Consider the following 22,449-nt stretch of genomic DNA (forward strand, 5'->3'; position numbering starts at 1 on the left):
ACTAAAAGTGTAGAATGAAGTGATTTGCTTACCTGGCATTTGCAAATGTTCAGCCCTTGTACACTTTTATCTACTGACAACTCATTCTCCCAGGTAAAAGTTTCCTGATTTCTAAATTCATTTGTAATATAGTCATACACTCCTGACAAACTGTTCCACTCAATGTCATCTGCTGTGAGAAGAAAAATGTATTCTTACTTTTGGGTTCAACATTGAATGTGGAATGGTGATCTGGACATCATGTTAGTCTGGCAATAGTCTTCTGGTCATCCATTCCTAATGTTGTTCTTATGAGCAAACAAAATCAAAGCCCTTCTCTGCATTCAGGATATAGCTGAAGTGGGTACCAGGGCCATTGGACTCAAAATAGCATGAATGTTTCATGAATGTGACCATAGAATTGTTGATGAAAACCTTTTACTCCAAAACTCAAAGACACTGCTTAATGCTTTGTCTGAGCACACATCCACTCGTTGATGCTGAGGGTTTGTGAGACAAATGCATTTGGTGTCTCTTCAGCATTATCAAATAAATGACAGATCACAGCATATTTTCCATATTGAGAGGTATCATGTTCTAGCTTAGTCTTTAAGTATTCATCATAATGTAAAAGCATTGTACCATCTTCCAATTCACTTGTTAACAATTTGAATGCTTTGCCACATTTTTTTCAAGTATTGCATTCATTGAATGAATTCATTTGTCGAATTTGCGATGAATTTACCGTGACAATTCACTGGATTCAAAATAGATTAGAAATATTCCAAAGGTGTGGGGCATTTCTTGTTGCTTAAACCTTGGTGGATGTAACCCACCTCTCTCTACCCTGTGACCAAATGCTCAAAATAATTTTAAGCATTTCACGTTTGAATTCTTTCTCACAAACTCTACTTTTGACATAGGTAGGAAGAGAGATGGGGATTTAAGGCAGAAATTCAGGGAGCTAGGATGGAAGCTGAGAGCAAGGACGAACAGAGTTGTTGTCTCTGGTTTGTTGGCCGTGCCACATGCTAGTGAGGCGAGGAATAGGGAGAGAGAGGAGTTGAACACATGGCTACAGGGATGGTGCAGGAGGGAGGGTTTTGGATTCTTGGATAATTGGGGCTCTTTCTGGGGTAGGTGGGTCCTCTACAAGCAAGATGGTCTTCACCTGAACCAGAGGGGTACCGATATCCTGGGGGGGGGACGTTTGCTAAGGCTATTCGGTTGGTTTTTAAACTAATTCAGCAGAGGGATGGGAACCAAAATTGTAGTTCGAGTACAGAAAAGTTTGAGAGTAGGGAGGTCCGAAATAAAGTTTCAGGGACGCAAGATGGCACCGGCAAGGTAGAAGTTGGTTTGAAGTGTGTCCAATTCAATGCCAGGAGCGTCCGGAATAAGGTGGGTGAACTTGTAGCATGGGTTAGTACCTGGGAATTCGATGTTGTGGCCATTTCGGAGACATGGATAGAGCAGGGACAGGAATGGTTGTTGCAGGTTCCGGGATTTAGATGTTTCAGTAAGAGCAGAGAAGATGGTAAGAGGGGGAGGTGCGGCGTTGTTGGTCAAGGACAGTATTACAGTTGCAGAAAGGATGTTTGGGGACTCGTCAACAGAGGTAGTATGGGCTGAGGTTAGAAACAGGAAAGGAGAGGTCACCCTGCTGGGAGTTTTCTATAGGCCTCCGAATAGTTCCAAAGATGTAGAGGAAAGAATAGCAAAGGTGATTCTCGATAGGAGTGAGAGAGATAGGGTAGTTGTCATAGGGGACTTCAACTTTCCAAATATTGACTGGGAACACTATAGTTTGAGTACGATAGATGGGTCAGTTTTTGTCCAGTGTGTGCAGGAGGGCTTCCTGACACAGTATGTAGATTGGCCAACAAGGGGCAAAGCCACATTAGATTTGGTACTGGGTAATGAGCCTGGCCAGGTGTTAGATTTGGAAGTAGGTGAGCACTTTGGTGATAGCGATCACAATTCTGTTATGTTTACTTTAGTGATGGAAAGGGATAGGTGTATACCACTGGGCAAGAGTTATAGCTGGGAGAAAGGCAATTATGATGAGATTAGGCAAGATTTAGGGAGCATAGAATGGGGAACTGCAGGGGATGGCCACATTAGAAATGTGGAGTTTATTCAAGGAAAAGCTCCTGTGTGACCTAGATAAGTATGTACCTGTCAGGCAGGGAGGAAGCTGTAGAGCATGGGAGTCATGGTTTACAAAGGAGGTGTAATCTCTGGTCAAGAGGAAGACGGCTTATGTTAGGATGAGATGTGAAGGCTCAGTTAGGGCGCTTGAGGGCAGCGAGGTAGCCAGGAAAGACCTAAAGAGAGAGCTCAGAAGAGCCAGGAGGAGACATGTCAAGTTGTTGACGGATAGGATCAGGGTAAACCCTAAGGCTTTCTATAGGTATTTAAGGAATAAAAGAATGACGAAAGTAAGATTAGGCCCAATCAAGGATAGTAGTGGTAAGTTGTGTGTGGAGTCAGATGAGATAGGGGAAGCGCTAAATGAATATTTTTCAACAGTATTCACTCTAGAAAACGACAATGTTGTTGAGGAGAATACTGAGATACAGGCTACTGGAGGTGGGATTGAGGTTCACAAGGAAGAGGTGTTAGAAATCCTTCAGAGGGTGAAGATAGATAAGTCCCCTGGGCCGGATGGGATTTATCCTAGGATCCTCTGGGAAGCCAGGCAGGAGATTGCCGAGCCTTTGGCATTGATCTTTAACTCGTCATTGTCTACAGGAATAGTGCCAGATGACTGGAAGATAGCAAATGTGGTTCCCCTGTTCAAGAAGGGGAGAAGAGACAGCCCTGGTAATTATAGACCAGTGAGCCTTACCTCAGTTGTTGGTAAAGTGTTGGAAAGGTTATAAGGGAAAGGATTTATAATCATCTAGAAAAGAATAAATTGATTAGGGATAGTCAGCACGGTTTTGTGAAGGGAAGGTCATGCCTCAGTTCTTTGAGAAGGTGACCAAACAGGTAGATGAGAGTAAACCGGTTGATGTGGTGTATTTGGATTTCAGCAAGGCATTCGATAAGGTTCCCCACAATAGGCTATTGTACAAAATGTGGAGGAATGGAATTGTGGGAGATATAGCAGTTTGGATCGGAAATTGGCTTGCTGAAAGAAGACTGAGGGTGATAGTTGATGGGAAATGTTCATCCTGGAGACCAGTTACTAGTAGTGTACCGCAAGAGTCGGTGTTGGGTCCACTGCTGTTTGTCATTTTTATAAATGACCTGGATGAGGGCGTAGAAGGATGGGTTAGTAAATTGCAAGACAACACCAAGGTCGGTGGAGTTGTGGATAGTGACGAAGGATGCTGTAGGTTGCAGAGAGACATAGATAAGCTGCAGAGCTGGGCTGAGAGGTGGCAAGTGAAGTTTAATGCAGACAAGTGTGAGGTGATACACTTTGGTAGGAGCAACCAGAAGGCAAAGTACTGGGCTAATGGTAAGATTCTTAGTAGTGTAGATGAGCAGAGAGATCTCGGTGTCCATGTACACAGATCCTTGAAAGTTGCCATCCAGGTTGATAGGGCTGTTAAGAAGGCATACAGTGTTTTAGCTTTTATTAATAGAGGGAGTGAGTTCCGGAACCAAGAGGTTATGGTGAAGCTGTACAAAACTCAGGTGCAGCCGCACTTGGAGTATTGCGCACAGTTCTGGTCACCGCATTTATGGGAAGGATGTGGAAGTTTTGGAAAGGGTGCAGAGGAGATTTACTAGGATGTTGCCTGGTATGGAGGAAAGGTCTTACGAGGAAAGGCTGAGGGACTTGACGCTGTTTTCATTCAAGAGAAGATGGTTGAGATGTGACTTAATTGACACATAGAACATAGAACAGTACAGCACAGAACAGGCCCTTCAGCCCACAATGTTGTGCCGACCATTGATCCTCATGTATGCACCCTCAAATTTCTGTGACCATATACATGTCCAGCAGTCTCTTAAATGACCCCAATGACCTTGCTTCCACAACTACTGCTGGCATCGCATTCCATGCTCTCACAACTCTCTGCGTAAAGAACCTGCCTCTGACATCCCCTCTATACTTTCCACCAACCAGCTTAAAACTATGACCCCTCGTGCTAGCCATTTCTGCCCTGGGAAATAGTCTCTGGCTATCAACTCTATCTATGCCTCTCATTATCTTGTATACCTCAATTAGGTCCCCTCTCCTCCTCCTTTTCTCCAATGAAAAGAGACCGAGCTCAGTCAACCTCTCTTCATAAGATAAGCCCTCCAGTCCAGGCAGCATCCTGGTAAACCTCCTCTGAACCCTCTCCAAAGCATCCACATCTTTCCTATAATAGGGCCCCCAGAACTGGACGCAGTATTCCAAGTGCGGTCTAACCAAAGTTTTATAGAGCTGCAACAAGATCTCACGACTCTTAAACTCAATCCCCCTGTTAATGAAAGCCAAAACACCATATGCTTTCTTAACAACCCTGTCCACTTGGGTGGCCATTTTAAGGGATCTATGTATCTGCACACCAAGATCCCTCTGTTCGTCCACACTTCCAAGAATCCTATCCTTAATCCTGTACTCAGCTTTCAAATTCGACCTTCCAAAATGCATCACCTCGCATTTATCCAGGTTGAACTCCATCTGCCACCTCTCAGCCCATCTCTGCATCCTGTCAATGTCCCGCTGCAGCCTACAACAGCCCTCTATACTGTCAACGACACCTCCGACCTTTGTGTCGTCTGCAAACTTGCTGACCCATCCTTCAATTCCCTCGTCCAAGTCATTAATAAAAATTACAAACAGTAGAGGCCCAAGGACAGAGCCCTGTGGAACTCCACTCACCACTGACTTCCAGGCAGAATATTTTCCTTCTACTACCACTCGCTGTCTTCTGTTGGCCAGCCAATTCTGTATCCAAGCAGCTAAGTTCCCCTGTATCCCATTCCTCCTGACCTTCTGAATGAGCCTACCATGGGGAACCTTATCAAATGCCTTACTGAAGTCCATATACACCACATCCACAGCTCGACCCTCATCACCGCATTATAAGAAGGATGTGGAAGCTTTGGACATGGTGCAGAGGAGATTTACTAGGATGTTGCCTGGTATGGAGGGAAGGTCTTACGAGGAAAGGCTGAGGGACTTGAGGCTGTTTTCATTAGAGAGAAGGTTGAGAGGTGACTTAATTGCAACGTATAAAATAATCAGAGGGTTAGATAGGGTGGATAGGGAGCGCCTTTTTCCTAGGATAGTGATGGCGAGCACGAGGGGGCATAGCTTTAAATTGAGGGGTGAAATATGTAGGATTGATGTCAGAGGTGGTTTGCCTGCAACGGTAGTAGATTCGCCAACTTTAGGTCCATTTAAGACGTCATTGGATAAGCATATGGACGTACATGGAATAGTGTAGGTTAGATGGGCTTGAGATCGGTATGACAGGTCGGCACAACATCAAGGGCCGAAGGGCCTGTACTGTGCTGTAATGTTCTATGTTCTATGTTTTCCTGTCTGAATGGTCACCATGGTGGATGGTGAAGTTCAAATTCGTTAAAGTCTGGAATAACAAAGCTAGTCTACGGGCAATTGTCGTGAAAATTCACGTGGTTCATGAGCTTTCCTGACGGAAAGAAATCTGCCATATGTAGCTGGTCTGCCTACATGTGACTCCAGACCAATGTGGTTGACTCTTAATTGTCTGGAGAGCCACTCAGCTCAAAGGCAGTTGGGAATGAACCAAAAATCCAGCCTTACTAGATACAATACATCCTGTGTAAGAATAAAAGAAATCTACATAATACACTACTCCTTGCCTTAAAAAGTTCAGGTCGTCATCCATTGGAGTATTCCAAGGGTTGGAGAACGACCAGAAGGGACGCAATGAAACTGAAAAAGATCCATGTAGATATTAATAGTCAAATAGACATTGACTCATCTTCCAATTTAAGTTGCATGTAGGTGTGTGTCAGATCTAATTTCATAAAAATCTAGCCCCCTGACAACATACTAACACCTATTCACATTATATGTTAATGATCTGGACAAAGGAACTGAGGGCATTGTTTCTAAGTTTGCAGATAACACAAAGGTAGGTGGACGGATAGGTATTGTAGAGGAAGCGGGAAGGTTGCAGAAGGCCTTGAGCATGCTCGGTGAGTGGGCAAGGTAGTGGCAGATGGAATACAGTTTTTGGCAAAGTTTAAAGTTATACATGTTGGTAGGAAGAATAGAGGAGTGGACTTTTTTTCTAAATAGGGAAAGACTTTGGAAATCTGAAGCGCAAATGGACTTGGGAGTCCTCGTTCAGGATTTCCTTGAGGTTAACATGCAGTTTCAGTTCGTGGTTAGGAAGGCAAGTGAAATGTTAAGCATTTATTTCAAAATGGCAAGAATATAGTATAGGAAAAGAAAGAACTCTGAATGAAAGAAGATTTGATTCCAACTGACCATAAAATAACAACAGTCATCCCACAGACAACAGAGTGTTATCATTCCTGAAATGCAAAGGACTCTGAGAAATAAAATTTCTCCCTTGTGCTCTGGACTTCTGTCCTTTGGAATTTTGTTTACTCCATCTATAATCTTTGTGCAGCCATACTATATGTGTTAAACTGTGTCTAATGTCTGTTATAATCAACATTGTATTTGCGGTTTTGAGAGGATATATAAATTTCATAAATTAGATAGTCTTTCTTTTTCATTGTTCCCATTAAGGTCATGTGTCACAAAAATTAGGATTTTTATTGTTGCTCCTGGAGCAATGTGACATGAGTTGCTTTAATCCTCAATAGCAGTCAGGCAACTTGGTCATTTTGGTGGTCTCAGTGGGGTTTAATGTAGTTATACAGTTCCACGTTGTGGAACAGTGAGGCTCAATTATCCGTGTTGTCTTCCCAGTTAAGTCATTATACAAACAAGGGTTGTTGAAAGTCCATTTTGGCGTTGTCAGCAACATACCGTGAATGCCAGATAACAAAGTGTGGAGCTGGATGAACACAGCAGGCCAAGCAGCATCTCAGGAGCACAAAAGCTGACGTTTCAGGCCTAGACCCTTCCCGAAATGTCAGCTTTTGTGCTCCTAAGATGCTGCTTGGCTTGCTGTGTTCATCCAGCTCCACACTTTGTTGTCTTGGATTCTCCAGCATCTGCAGTTCCCATTATCACTGATACCGTGAATGCCTTTGCTTTTTAAAATGCTCACAAATCTACCCACAATGTGGTCTTAAAATTCTCTGAAATCGCTTGAATGGGCAACTTTTTCCAAAGTCACAATGATCTCTCCAACATCCTCACTGAGGAACTGATCCTTGTTCCAAGTCAGTAGCTGTGTGCATTCTGAAATGATTTGAGACTGTAATGTTGCTCAGACTAGTGTAAAATGTTGTCAGCGGCATTTCTTTTTGTATAGAAGACGCAAGAAAATTCCTGAGTGTTTCATACACTTGTGTGCCTGCTTCAGTCAGAAATATCACCCTTTCCCTTTACCTCACTTCATGATTTAAGAGCCAGATTATGAGGAATATCCAGAATATTATTCACACTGGAAAATCCTCTCAAGCTATTGCATGCTTGCCCCAGTGGAAAAAATAATGTATGTATCCAAAATGGGATGATTTGTGACTTGGCAATGGTGGTGTTCCCATGTGCTGCACTGCTTGTTCTTCTCTGTGGTAATAGTCATAGTTTTCAGAAATGCTGAGTGAATTACAGCAGTGTGTTGTTTAGAAAGGGTTCTGGATTACATTGCTATCTCCTTCCCTTCTCTTTCTTTCTTCCTTTTGGTTCTTTCTGTCTCATGTTGAAACTGTAGAAAGACAAGGTACACTCAAACCAACTCAGCTTTACTGGGAGCCAAACTAAATAGTTTATTTTAAAAGTTGGATCTCTCTGTTTTTGGGTTTGCTATTTTTTTTTTGCTCTGGGCCTGTGCTTCATACTGTGGCATTTAACTGAATCTTGGTTTTTCCAGATTTCTGCATTCATGCCAGTTCATTATTCCCTTTCTCTCCAGGTCGCTGCACCCGTCGTATTTTTGTGGATCGTGGTGATACAGTTTCGCGCAATCTAGAATGTGTGGTATGGAGTCTCTGTTTTCTCAGCAATTATTCTATTGTGAGTGCTGATTCAGCAGGGAAAGTGCAGTTCTGGGATTGGAAGACAGGAACTCTGCTGAAAACGCACCCAGTCACTAAATGTGATGTGTTGACACTTTCAGTGAACAAGGTGAGAGTAGACCTTCGGACTGTCAGTCTGTGTCACTGTTCCAGTGACAGCTGACTCACTTTTAACACCTGTCCACTGTCACATTCCACTCAGTGGCAAGCTGTTTTCTGCACTCTGATGGGGATTTTGCTCTCTGCAGGCTGAAGACAGCATTGTTGCTGGAACCTCTGAGGGAACTGTGGTCCAATTTCAGCTGATTGCACTAAAGTCAGGAGTTGCTGATACTCAGTGGGTTCGTACGAAGACTTTTAAACATCATTCCCATGATGTGCGGGCTGTTATTCATACCAAGTCTGCTCTTGTCTCGGGTGGTGAGTGGATCAAATCTTTTCTCTTAGAAGAGCTATGCAGTGGAACTTTTATCTCAACTCCTTTCTTCCTTTCTTTTGCATAAGGTTTGGATGCCCAGCTTGTCATTCGTCCCCTGATGGAGCGTGTGGAAACCAAGTCATACGAAGCTGCTCTCCGCAAAATCCTCTTCCCACATGTAAGAGCTTAATGCAGCTGCTGTGGGCTTTTTCTATCTGCACTTTCTTACTCTGCCACACTGATCAAGAAGTGGAATTCACATTTGTACTCTGCTGTACAGGCAGGGGGATTGGAAAGCTGTAGTAATGAGCACCTGTACAAATGCTGATAGGTACAGGCTGGTCAGTTTATCATCAGCTGTGGATAGTTGATGGATAAAGTTTTAGAAACATTTGGGGTAAAAGAACAGGTGCTTGAAGAGGTTTGAGTTACTTAAAAAATGTTATAGATTTGGAAAAGCTGGACCATGCTTGACCAACCTAAGTGCAGTGGATATTGCCTAAATCAGAAGGCCTTCGATAAAGTAACATACTCAATTAGCAAAATAAAACAAAGAACAAAGAAAATTACAGCACAGGAACAAGCCCTTTGGCCCCCCAAGCCTGCGCCGATCCAGATCCTCTGTCTCAACCTGTCATCTATTTTCCAAGGATGTGTATCTGCTCCCTGCCCATTCGTGTAACTGTCTAGATACTTAAATGACGCTATTGTGCCCGTCTCTACCACCTCCGCTGGCAACGCGTTCCAGGCACCCACTATCCTCTGCATAAAGAACTTTCCACATATATCTCTCTTAGACTTTTCCCCTCTCACTTTGAACTCATGACCCCTAGTAATTGAGTCCCCCACTCTGGGGGGAAAAAGCATCTTGCTATCCACCCTATCTATACCTGTCATGATTTTGTAGACCTCAATCAGGCCCCCCCTCAATCTCCATCTTTCTAATGAAAATAATCCTAATCTACTCAACCTTTCTTCATAGCTAGAACCCTCCATACCAGGCAACATCCTGGTGAACCTCAGCTGCACTCTCTCCAAAGCATCCAAACCAAAGTCCGATACAGCTGTAACATGACCTGCCAACTCTTGTACTCCAATACCCTGTCTGATGAATGAAAGCGTGCCGTATGCCATCTTGACCACTATAGACCTGCATTGTCACTTCCAGGGTTCGGTGGACCTGAGCACCTCGATCTCTCTGTGCATCAGTTTTCCCCAGGGCTTTTCCATTTACCGTATAGTTCACTCTTGAATTGGATCTTCCAAAATTCATCACCTTGCATTTGCCTGGATTGAACTCCATCTGCCATTTCCCCGCCCAACTCTCCAATCCATCTATATTCAGTTGCATTCTCCGACAGCCCCCATCACTATCTGCTACTCCACCAATCTTAGTGTCATCTGCAAACTTGCTAATCAGGCCATCTATATCTTCCTCCAGATCATTTATGTAAATCACAAACAACAGTAATCCCTACAAGGATCCCTGTGGAACATCATTGGTCACAGTTCTCCATTTTGAGATACTCCCTTCCACTACAACCCTCTGTCTCCTGTTGCCCAGCCAGTTCTCTATCCATCTACTAGTATGCCCTGGACCCCATGTGACTTTCACTTTCTCCATCAGCGTATCATGGGGAACCTTATCAAACACCTTACTGAAGTCCATGTATATGCCATCAGCAGTCCTTGCCTCGTCTATCAACTTTGTCACTTCAAAGAATTCTAACAAGTCGGTAAGACATGACCTTGATTGCACAAAACCATGCTGCCTATCACTAAGAAGCCCATTTTCTTCCAAATGTAAAAAGATCTGATCCCTTAGTATCTTCTCCAGCAGCGTCCCCACCACTGACGTCAGGCTCACTGGTCTATAATTTCCTAGATTATCCTTGCTACCATCCTTAAACATTAGCAATTCTCCAGTCCTCTGGGCCCTCACTCGTGCTAAAGGATGCTGCAAAGATATCTGTTATGGCCCCAGCTATTTCTTCTCTCGGTTCCCTCAGTGACCTGGGTTAGATCCCATCCAGACCTGGGGACTTGTCAGCCCTAATGCCTTTTAGAATACCCAACACTGCCCCCCCACCCCCCCACCCCCACCTTATGCTGACTTGACCTAGAGTAATCAAACATCTATACCTAACCTCAACATCTGTCATGTCCCTCTCCTCAGTGAGTACTGATGCAAAGTCCTCATTAAGAATCTCACTCACTTTCTCTGACTCCTCACGTAACTTCCCTCCTTTGTCCTTGAGTGGGCCAACCCTTTCTCTAGTTACCCTCTTGCTCCTTATGTACGAATAAAAGGCTTTGGGATTTCCTTAACCCTATTTGCTAAAGATATTTCATGACCCCTTTTAGCCCTCTTCCTCATTTCAGATTGGTCCTACTTTCCCCATATTCTTCCAAAGTTTCATCTGTTTTCAGTTGCCTAGACCTTGTGAGTGCTTAGGAGAGTCAGTGGCTGCTTAGATACAAAATTAGCTTCAAACTAAAAAGTGAGCTGTGGTAAAAGATTGTTTATCAGACTGGAGAATGGAAAACAGTATATTCTTGAGTCATTGCTGGAATCACAGCTTTTTGATGTGTATTTTTTCATCTTACACTAATCAGGACTGACATGCAAGAAACCAGACTTAGGAAGGGAAAGCAATTTATATAGAATCTGAAGATTGTGTTGATTAGTTATTCTGTAGTTATTGTGGAAAATTAGTAGGAATTGTTAACTGTCAATCTTGGTTAGCTGATTAAACTTAAACCAAGTAGGTATGCTCTGATTAGTTTGAGCATTGGCATGGAAATGCAACAGGGATTGACATCTCTGTAAATGTTGCAGCAAGGGAGAATAGCAGTGAGGTATGAATAAACTCTTTTTTTTCTACACAGAATGTGTGAACATTTGTAGCTTCCAGCATGCATGAATAAGTCATTCTGCGAGTCCAAATCAAACTCAAACTAAAAACTAAGAGAACTGCAGATGCTGCAAATCCGAGACAAAAATAAGAATTGTTGGTAAAGGTATGACAGCATCTGTGGAGGGAAATTGGAGCTAATCTCCATGCTGAGAATTATCCTACCAGTGAGCTGTCTACTCATGCTGTTTCAATTAATGCTCCTTCTGAGTCTAATTTCTTGCATCTCTGTCCTGATGAAGGCAAGATAGAAAGCTTCAATTTTGTGGATTACTTTTTAACAATCTTTTAAGTTCTATATTATGAAGCAATTAAATATGAATTAGTTAGATATTGGGAAAAAAAGGGTAACATTCCAAAATTGGATAATAATAAACTTGGGAGGTATGGCTGACATTGAAGATAATAGCAATTGATTGCAATAGGTCATAACATTAGAATGGGCAGATGAGTATCAGTTGGAATTGAGTGAAATGTGAAGTGGAACATTTTGGTGAGGCGATAGGGAGAGACTGAATGGGACCTTCTGAAGACTGTACAGCTGCCGAGGAACCTGGGTATCACAAACCTAGATTGTTGAAGGAGAAATTGAGAGATGGGCTACCCAGGCCGATGGCATCTTGGACTTCACAAAAAGATATACAAAGTGCAGATGTAGAGATGTTATTCTGAATCTTTACAAAGAACTGGTTAGGGCATAATTAGAATATTGAAACAATTTCCAGTCACCGCCCTTTAGACGGGATGTGAGGATCTTTGAGGGGGTGCCAAGGAGATTTTCTGTGCTTCTATGTTACTATCCCACAACCAATGGATCCGATTTAAGCTCTGATGTCCTGCCACATCCACTTGTGGAGCATAGTGGACAATTAAACAACTCACAATGAGAGGAGGTGCCGCAAATATCTCCATCCTCAATGATGAAAGAACCCAAAATATCAGTACAGAAGGCTGAAGCATTTGCAGCAATCTTCAGCCAGAAATGCCAAGTGGATGATCCATTTCAGCTTCTTCCAGTGGCCCCCAGCAACACTGATACCAGTCTTTAGCCAATTTGATTCACTCCGCTGGATTTAAGAAATGGTTGGAGGTACCAGACTGTGCAAAAGCTATGGGCCCGGACAATGTTCCGGCAGTAATATTGAAGATTTGTGCTCCAGAACCTGACACTCCTTTAGCCAGGTTCTCCCAGTTCTGTTACAACACTGGCATCTATGTGACAATGTGGAAAATTGCCCAGATATGACCTGTACGCACATGCAGAACAAATCCAACACAGTCAGTTACCAGTAAAGTGATGGAAGGCGTCATCAACAGTGCTATGAAGCAGCATCTGCTCGGCACTAACCTATTCACTGATAGTAGGAACTGCAGATGTTGGACAATCTTAGTTAACAAGGTGTGGAGCTGGATGAACACAGCGGGCCCAGCAGCATCATAGGAGCAGGAAAGCTGACGTTTCAGGCCTGCTGTGTTCATCCAGCTCTACATCTTGTTATCTCACCTGTTCACTGATGCCCAGTTTGGGTTCAGCCAGGGTCATTCAGCACCCGACCTCATTACAGCCTTGGTTCACAGATGGACAAAAGAGCTGAATTCCAGAGGTGAGGTGAGAGTGATGGTCCTTGACATCAAGGATGCATTCAACCAAGTGTGGCATCAGGGAGCCGTAGTGAAACTGGAATCGGTGGGATTTGGGGCAACCTGTCTGCTGGTTGGAGTTGTTCCTTGCACATAGGAAAATGGTTCTGGTTGTTCACAGTCAGTCATTTCAGCTCCCGAACATCTCAGTTGGAGTTCCTCAGGGTAGTGTCCTCAGCCCAACCACCTTCAACTGCTTCATCAATGAACTTCCTATCATCATAAGGTCATTTGCGACTCTTCAGATACTGAAGCAGTACATGTCTGAATGCAGCAAGATCTGGACAAGACCAGGCTTGGGCTGACAAGTGGCAAGTAATACTTTGTGCAACACAAATGCCAAGCAATGACCATCAGTAATAAGAGACAATCTAACCGCTAGCCCTTGATATTGAATGGTGTAACCATTGCTGAATCTGCCACTGTCAATTTCCTTGGTGTTACCATCGACCAGAAGCTCAACTGAACTCATTAAATAAACCCAGTGGCTACAAGACCAGATCAGAGGCTAGGAGTACTGCAAGGAGTAACTCATGGCCTGATATCCAAAGCCTGTCCACCATCTACAAAGCACAAGCCAGAGGGGTGTGTTGGAATACTGCCCAGTTGCCTGGATGGATGCAGCTCCAATAATACTCCAAGAAGCTTGACACCATCCAAGACAAAACAACATCCTGCTTGATTAGTACCACATCCACAAGCATTGACTCCCTCTACCGCCAATGCTTGGTCGTAGCAATGTGTAATATCTCCAAGATGCACTGCAGAAATTCACCAGAGCCCCTCAGCCTGCACCTTCCAAGCCACTTCCATCTAGAAGGACAAGGGCAGCAGATACATGAAAATGCCAACACTTGCGTATTTTGCTCCAAGCTGTTCACCATCTTGACTTGGAAATATAACACCCTTCCTTCACTGTTGCTCGGTCAGAATCCTGGAATTCCCTCCGTAAGGGGCTTGTGGGTCAACCTGCAGCATGTGGACTGCATCAGCTCAAGAAGGCAGCTCACTACCAAAGGCAATTAAGGACAGGCAATAAATGCTGGCCAGCCAGCACTGCCCATGTTTCATGAATGAATGAATTTTTAGAAATTTTAGGAATTATGGCTTTATAGGTACAAGGTTAGATTGCAGAAGGTGAGGTTGCTTTGGAGCGTAGGAGGGAGGAAATGGATTTAATTAAGATGTACAAGATTATGATGGGTTTGAAAATAGCAGTGAAGAATACAGCACAAGAACAGGCTGTTTGATCCACTAGATGACACTGACATAGGATGCCTTTCTAAACAAAAAACTCCTTGCTTCTACACGGTCTGTTTCCTTCTGTTTTCTGCCTATTCATATAACCGTCAAGATGCCTCTTAAATTTTATTGTATCTGCCTACACCACCACCTCTGGCAGTGCAATTCAGGCACTTAGTACCCTCTGGTAGAAAAACCTGCCTCTCATATCGCCTTTAAACTTACTCATTTTTACCTTAAACCTATGTCTCCTAGCAATTGACATTTCAACCCTGGGAAAAAGAATCAGACTATCCATTCTATCCATTCCTGTTGTAATTTTGTAAACTTCTATCAGGTCAGCCTTAATCCTTTGACATTCATGTGAAAACAAACCATGTGTCTCCAATTTCCCCTCAAAGCAAATACCCTCCAAACCAGCATACATGCTGGTTAACCCTCTCAAGCCTCCCTACCCTTCTGGTAATGTGGTGACTAGAATTCTACGCAATATGCCAAATGTGGCCAATCTAATGTTCTATATGGTTGCAACATGACTTGCCAGTTTTTATACTCTGTCCCTGTCGATGAAGGCAAGCATGCCATGTGCCTTGTTGATCATGTTATCTACTTGTGTTGCCAGTTTAGGGAACTGTGGACCTGTAAGCCTAAATCCCTCTATATGCTGATGCTCCTAAGTGGAGCCATTTTCTGCATACCTTCCTCCTACGTTAGATATCCCAAAATATATCACCTCTCATTTGCCCGGATTAAACACTATCTGCTGTTTCTCTGTCCAAGCCTCCAGCTTGCCTGTATCCTCTGGCAATCCTCCTCACTATCCACAGCTTCCCTGATCTTTGTGTCATCTGCAGTTACTGATCAGGTCACCCTCATTCACCTTTAGATCATTTTCTTAATATATTACAAACAAAAGGGTTCTAGCACTGATTCCTGTGGAGCACCACTGATCACAGATCTCCAGTCATAAAAACGTTCTCTTGCCGGTACTCTACCTCTTCTGTGACTGAGCCAATTCTGCATCAATCTTACCAGTTCACTGCATATTCGATGTGACTTAACTTTTTGTATTAGCTTGCCATGAGGGAACTTTTCAAAGGCCTTGCTGAAGTCTATTTCGACAACATTTACTGCTCTGCCCTCACCATCTTTGTCACTTTTGTGAGACACAATCTTCCCTGCACAAAGCCACGCTGCCTATCACTAATAAATTTACATTTATATTTGCATTTGTTTTGGAGCACAGGACATAGCAAATGGACTTACTGAAAGTGTACAAGATTATGACAGGCTTTGAAAAGGTAGAAAGATGATCTTTCCTGTTGGCTGATGATGATAGGACCAGAAGACACAGATTTAAGGTTTTGAGCAAGAGACGAAGGGAGAATGTAAAAATTACACTTTTTAAGCAGTTACTGGTAACGTACCAGAACGTGCTGTATATTAGGCATTGCTTACAGGGTTTGTGGATGGGGTGGACTGCAGGGATTAAGTGGGAGAAAGAGACTGGCTTGCTCTGCAGAGAGCTGGCATCGAGTTGATAAGTTTAATGGCCTCTAGCTGTGCCATTATGACGACTTGCATTGTAGAATGCAGGAGGTCAGACGACAACCCGAACTAGAGTCCAACCTTCGGAGGAATTGTGGAACAAGAAGCAGAATTTTTTTTCTCTTTTAGTCCTTCAGGGGATGTAGACATAACTGGCCACACCAACAGTCATTACCCATCCCCAGCTGTCCATAATGATGTGTCAACCCCACATTGCTGTCAGTCTGGAGTCACAGTTGACAAGGATGGCAGATCCCTTCCCTGAAGGACATTAATAATGGGCTTATCTGACAATTGGAACGGTGGCTCAGTGGTTAGCACTGCTGCCTGTCAGCGCTAGGGACCCAGGTTCAATTCCAGCCTTTGGCAACTGTGTGGAGTTTGCATGTTCTCCCGGTGTCTGCATCTGTTTCTGCCAGGTGCTCTGGTTTCCTCCCACAGTCCAAAGATGTACAAGTTAGGTGGATTGACCATGCTAAATTGCCTGTAGTGTTAAGGGATGTGTAGGTTAGGTGCATTAGCCATAGGAAATGCAGGATTACAGGGATAGGGTAGGGGATGGGTCTAGGTAAGATGCTCTCTGGAGGATCAGTGTGGACTTGTTGGGAAATGGCCGGTTTCCACACTGGGATTCTATGACAATGGTTTCATGGTCATCATTAGACCTCTAATTCCAGAAATTTATTGAATTCATATTCCACCCTCTGCCATGACAGGATTCAAACTTGGATCCCCAGAACATCAAGATCTGTGGACTAATGATCTAGTGATAATACCATTAGGCCATTACTTCCCCATAATAGCCTGAGTGTTACCTGATATTTTGTGGGTAGTGCTTTGTAAGATCAGTTGAAGCAACAGGAAAGAGAGGTGAGCAAATTTTTAAATCCATTCTTTGACCTCTTCACAGCGAAACCTAGTTTGTTGCAGCCGGAAGGCGAACCTACTCCTTTTTCAGTTCCCAGACCAGCTCGAGTTGTGGCGATTGGGTAGCCCAGGAGGTTCAGGTAAACAATTATGTTTTGTATAGTATGTTGTGGATAAACAGCTTTTGGAAACAATGCAAATTTAATTTGCTGCCCAAACATAATGAAGAACAGTGTACTGAAGAATTGGAAGTGCAACACTGCACAACAGTGAACCAAAGTAAAACAGCAATGTTTCTAAATCCCACTGGTATGGTTGGGACAATGTTAATTGATGTTCTGAGTGCAGTGTTACCATACTGAAGCCTTGGATACAGCATTACACTGCTGATGCCCTTTTTGTGGTATGCTGTTGCTCTAAATGCAGTGTTATGGAGGGAGGGTCTATGTTACTTAAACAATTATGGAAAGCTTTTTTGCATGTTTGGAATTGTAAAATATACCACATAACAAGAGTCCATTGATCCAATCAGGTTTTTGTCAGCCTTTCTTTTAAAAAAGATATCCAGAAAACCATAAACCTGTAAATTTGTCCCTTCATGGATCTATCCACTTACCTTTCAAACTTGTACTGAATCTGGTTTCATCACACTTTAGTGTTTTTGTTTTCATTCTGTTCTCATTCTTTTACCAACTGCTTTGTACTTGAGTCCTCCAACAATTAATCATTTTGTGTTCTCTATTTGTCAAAACCATTGATGGTCGCTTGTTCTTTTCTACAAAGAACAGTCTTAGCCTTTCTAAGCACCCTTAATCATTGGACTGTATTTTGCTACATCCTGGTAACTGCAGAATCTGGCATTTACTCACAGGCACAACTCCAGCTTTTCACAGACAGTTAGCCTCACCAAGCTTGTTCTGTGCTTGGATTTTTTTTTTCTTTTTCTGAGCTCTGACCTTGCTCAGTAAGATCTAACCCCTACTGGCCCCTAGGACTATATAGAGTTCTAACTACCCTTGGGACTTTGCTCTCAACGCATCTACACCCGATTTCTCAGCAGTACAGCTAACAGCACTTGCCTGTATTGAAACTGCTTCTGTCTCCCTCTCTTTCACTGTCTTCCTGTGTCTGACTCTTAACTAACTGTAACTACTGAACTGTTTTGAGTGACTACTGAAATCCCTGCATCAAATCTATTCTTGTTCCAAAACAAGTTTGAAAATAGCTATCCAGAAATATGATATACCGGTTTCCCTGAATTACAGTGCTGTTATCCAAGTCATTAACAAATGATGTGAATAACTGTGCATTAATATCAGTCTTACCCAAGTCTAAAACTTTAGTAGCTGATTCATGCTTTTTGCTCTCAAATGCTATATTGAACTCAATTGTGTTATGATCACTATTTTGTTGTTGGATACAAAGAAACAAATTTCATCATCCAATCGTCCCATACAATATACACCTTAGTTACCAAGCTCTACACCTTCAACACACTTAAAGCCCTGAGGTAAGCTTTTGGCTATGTAAAAAATACATTTGTCTCTTGGCCCATTTTGATGCTGGTTTCTCTGCTGTGATTCTGGGTCAGTCCAAATGAGATCCGATTTTAATATAGACTTTGGTACAAGCGTTTATTTCAAGTTTATGTAGACTTGTTTTTGTTTCATCTCGTGACTTTTTTTTTCCATTTCTCATTGTATGCAGGGATTCCTGGAGATATCCTTCCAATTAGCAAAAAGCCAGAGAAGTTGCTGCAATTAAAAAACAAGGTGTGTGGGAGGAACTGGAGGATTTTGATGTTAATATTAGCAGTGGATGTTTTAAACTCTCTGGTCCAGTGAGCTCTAGGCTGTACAGCTTTGTGTGACAGCTTAATAAACAACGTGCTCACCTTACAGTGACTGATTTCTCCCCTCAAACTGAAGCCATCAGGGCTCACCACAAGTCATTTATGCACATAGGGGCTTATTGTGTGACCCAGCCCTGATACATCGACTCATATGATCACATAAATTAGGAGCAAGAGTAGGCCATTCAACCCTTCACCATTCGATAACATCAGGGCTGATCTGGGATGTTGCCTGAACTCCACTTTCTTGCCTGACTGTCTCGCAGATTTAAAATCTAATTCAGCTTTGTATATATTTAATGACCCAACCTCATCAGCTCTCTGAAGGAACATTCCAAAACTAATGACCCTCTCAGAAGAAATGCCACATCATCTTAGTCTTAGAAGGGAGACCCCCATCTTTTGAAACTGTATCTCAAGCTCTAGATTACTTCATGGGGAAAACATTCTCTCAGCATCTGCCCTCACAACTCGGGATCTTCTAAGATCATCACTCATTCTCCAATGAATTTATATTCCAATGAGTCGTTTTGGTTTGTCATTTTTCTTGTATAGGGTTGTGATCACATACGGTGCTGTGCACTCTCTCCTTGTGGAACCTGGATTGCTTTCTCAAACATTTACAGAGTCCGTCTCTATCGAATACAGTATGAAAATGACAGTGTCACAATTCATGCGGTAGGTCAGCTATCCAGGTTTGTAAGGTAGGGTTAAGCGGTGGAAGCTGTGTGGTCTTCCTGTGATTTGAGCAACTGGGATGTGGAGGTTGGGGATGGGGGTGTATATGATGTGTAAGTGACAGAGAGAAAGAGGGATCAAGATGCAGGAGTGCAAGGTGGTGGTCCAGCTGTCCTACGTATGAGTGATTTTTAGTTGCTAACATTTTTTTAATCACATTTTTGTCTGTTTTCCCCCTCTGCAGGCTTCACAGTTTTTGAAGGCACAGGAGCCAGCTCATCGGTTGCTGTTCTCTGCCGATTCCACCAAATTGTTTGTTGCCTTAGATTGTAGTCGTGTTCAGGTTGTGGATCTGGTGATGCTTAATTCCAAGCATGCACATATTCTCACTCCCAAATCTGGTGAGATTTCCTCTTCAATAGCTTGGCAATCTGATGTAAAGATAGTAATCTTTAAACTTGGGCGTAGGAACTTGTCCACTTTTTGTGTTAAGTCACTCACCACAATATCAAGATAGTTCCTTCTGTACAGTTAATTACTGGGTGTAATTCCATGGTTATTAGGATTCTGCATTTAAGGGGACAGGACTATGTCAGGGTTTTCCTATATTGTTCCCAACTTACACCGAGAGACAGTTCCTGAAGGTGTTGACATTGACCGGGAAACAGATTTGATTTGATTTGATTTGATTTATTGTTGTCATGTGTACTTAAGTATAAAAATTTTTGTTTTGCGTGCAGTGCACGCAATCCATACCAGAGATAGTGCATTAGGGTAAAACAACAGAGCAAGAAATACCATGTTACAGCTGTAGAGAAAATGAGGTCAACATTAAATTTGAAATTTGAGAGGCCCATTCAGAAGTTTAATTACAGCAGGGAAGAGGATGTCCTTGAATCCATTGGTGTGTGTGTTGAAACTTCTGTATCATTTGCCTGATGGAAGAAGTTAGAAGAGATTCTGACCAGGACAGGAGGGGTCTTTGATGTTGGCTGCTTTCCTGAGGCAGCAAGAAGTATGGATGGAAGAGTCAGCGGATGGAAAGTTGGCTTGTGTGATGGACTGGTTTGTGTTCACATCTTTTTGTAGTTTCTTACAGTCTTAGGTAGATCAATTGCCCAACCGTTCAGATTGAATGTATTCTGTGATGCATCGATTTTAAAAATTGGTAAGAGACTTCATGGACATGCCGAATTTCCTTATCCTCCTGAGGACATAGAGGTGTTGTTGTGCTTTCTTGCCCATTGCATCAACGTGGGCAGAGCAGAACAGATTGGTGATCATCACTCCCAGGAACTTAACACTGTCAACCATCTCCACCTCAGCATCATCGATATAAATAGGGGTGTGCCCTCCACCTTGCTTCCTGAAGTCAATAACCAGCTCTTTCGTTTGCTGTCTCTGTGTGTGTGTGTGTGTGTGTGTGTGTGTGTGTGTGTGTGCGTGTGTGTGTGTGCGTGTGCGCGCGCGCGCGCACACAGAGAGAAAGAGAGATTGTTATCTTTAAACCACACCACCAAGCACTCCACCTCTTTCTTGAATTCTGTTTGAAATCTGGCCTGCATTGGTGGTGTCATCAGTGAACTCATACACAGATTCAGAATGAAATTTGGCCACGCGATCATGTGTGTACAGGGAATATAGTGAGGGGCTGGGTACGCAGCCTTGCGGGGCACCGGTGTTGAGAACTGTCATTGGAGGAGGTGTTGTTGCCTGTTCTCGCTGAGTGCAGTCTGTGGATCGGGAAGTTGAGGATCCAATTGCAAAGGATGGAGCAGAACCCTGGGACTCAGAGTTTGGAGATTAGTTTGCTTGGAGTCATAATGTTGACTATAGCTCCGCCCTCAATGCGGAGAAGCCTGACGTAGGTATCCTTGTTATCCAGATGTTCCAGGGGTGAGTGTAGGGCCAGGGAGATAGCATCTGCTGTGGACCTGTTGTGTTGGTAGGCAAATTGCAAGGGATCAAGACATGCTGGGAAGCTAGAGTTGATATGAGCCATGACTAACCTCTCGAAGCGCTTCATTATTATGGAGGTCAGAATCCACGGGGCAGTAGTCATTGGGGCACACTGCATGAGTTTTCTTTGGGATGGTAGTGGTCTTGAAGCAGGTGGGGGCTGAAGAATGCTGACTGTCACTGGAATATAGTTCCTAAAGGTGCTGCTTCTCACTGGGATTCACTTCATGAAGATGCTGATTGACACTAGGGCACAGTTTCTGAGGGTGCAGACGTTAACTGAATCATTATTTGTGTTAAGGAGATCCTGTCTTTCTTCAAGTGAATTCTTGGTTTACTTGGGTTTTGATAATTTATGCCTGTCATTGTGCATTTTATTCTGAAAAGCTCTTGAATCTCTTTCGCCTACTGTAGATTCCCTCGAGCCTGCCTGCCTGTTGGCAGTGAGTGCTGATGGCAACTGGCTGGCAGCTGCAAATTATGCCTGTGAAATCAACATCTATAACTTGAAGCAGCTAAAGGTAAGAACCAGAGGCCTCAGGCAAATGCAAATGTCTGGGGCAAACAGAGGAGCATGCGAGACGTGAAACCCAGTCATGAAGGTCAGGCAGGTCAAGGCCCAGATGGTGGTATCGGCTATCAATGGGAATGGGAATGGGATAATTCCGATGAAAAATCGAGGGACATGGTTACAAAAGCTATGAATGTTTAAAATGGGAATGGGATGAATCCGATTGGAAAAATCAAGGGAAGTGGTTACAAAAGCTATGAGATAGTGATAAAAGGTGATACTGTTCTGGGGGCGTTGCTGGGACGGGTGGTGAGTAGGGTTGTTGCTGGGGTTGGTGCCTGTATACAGAAGTATTCAGGCAGAGGCTATTGTTTATTTTAATGGGATTTGAAAAGTAGTGATGTCTGGAGGGTGGAAGGGGGAGGCATCAAATCGGAGAAGGGACAAAGAGATGGTGTTGGTTGGGGAGCACAGTGAGGTGTCTGTTGGCCAGGCATATGATTCTTTGCATTGACGGATTCCTCTTCCTTTCAGAATCACTGCACAGTTCCAGTCTATAATCATCTCCCTACTGCTATTGCCATTAATCCACACACCAACAATCTGATTACTGTCCACACAGATCACCAGGTATGATCCACTGAAGCCGAGTGTACTTAACGTTGCACCTTGCTGTCAGCACTATTGAATAATCCAAACTGTGGATCTTGCTGTCATATACTCTGTCAGATTTCTTTGGAAA

The 22,449-nt window shown here is 43.3% G+C and overlaps 1 protein-coding gene across 1 annotated transcript in view; it reads left to right on the forward strand.

Moving 5' to 3' along the window:
• Nucleotides 1–22,449, forward strand: part of utp4 (UTP4 small subunit processome component) — a 45,554-nt gene that overhangs the window by 16,725 nt on the left and 6,380 nt on the right. The window contains exons 5-13 of the mRNA XM_059651825.1: nt 7,974–8,185; nt 8,325–8,496; nt 8,581–8,672; nt 16,751–16,847; nt 18,415–18,479; nt 19,115–19,237; nt 19,482–19,638; nt 21,611–21,717; nt 22,242–22,337. Of these exons, the coding sequence (XP_059507808.1) occupies nt 7,974–8,185; nt 8,325–8,496; nt 8,581–8,672; nt 16,751–16,847; nt 18,415–18,479; nt 19,115–19,237; nt 19,482–19,638; nt 21,611–21,717; nt 22,242–22,337 (1,121 nt within the window). The remainder of the gene's footprint in view (nt 1–7,973; nt 8,186–8,324; nt 8,497–8,580; nt 8,673–16,750; nt 16,848–18,414; nt 18,480–19,114; nt 19,238–19,481; nt 19,639–21,610; nt 21,718–22,241; nt 22,338–22,449) is intronic.

This window comes from Stegostoma tigrinum, chromosome 16 (genome assembly GCF_030684315.1).
Source record: "Stegostoma tigrinum isolate sSteTig4 chromosome 16, sSteTig4.hap1, whole genome shotgun sequence".
Lineage (NCBI taxonomy): Eukaryota > Metazoa > Chordata > Chondrichthyes > Orectolobiformes > Stegostomatidae > Stegostoma > Stegostoma tigrinum.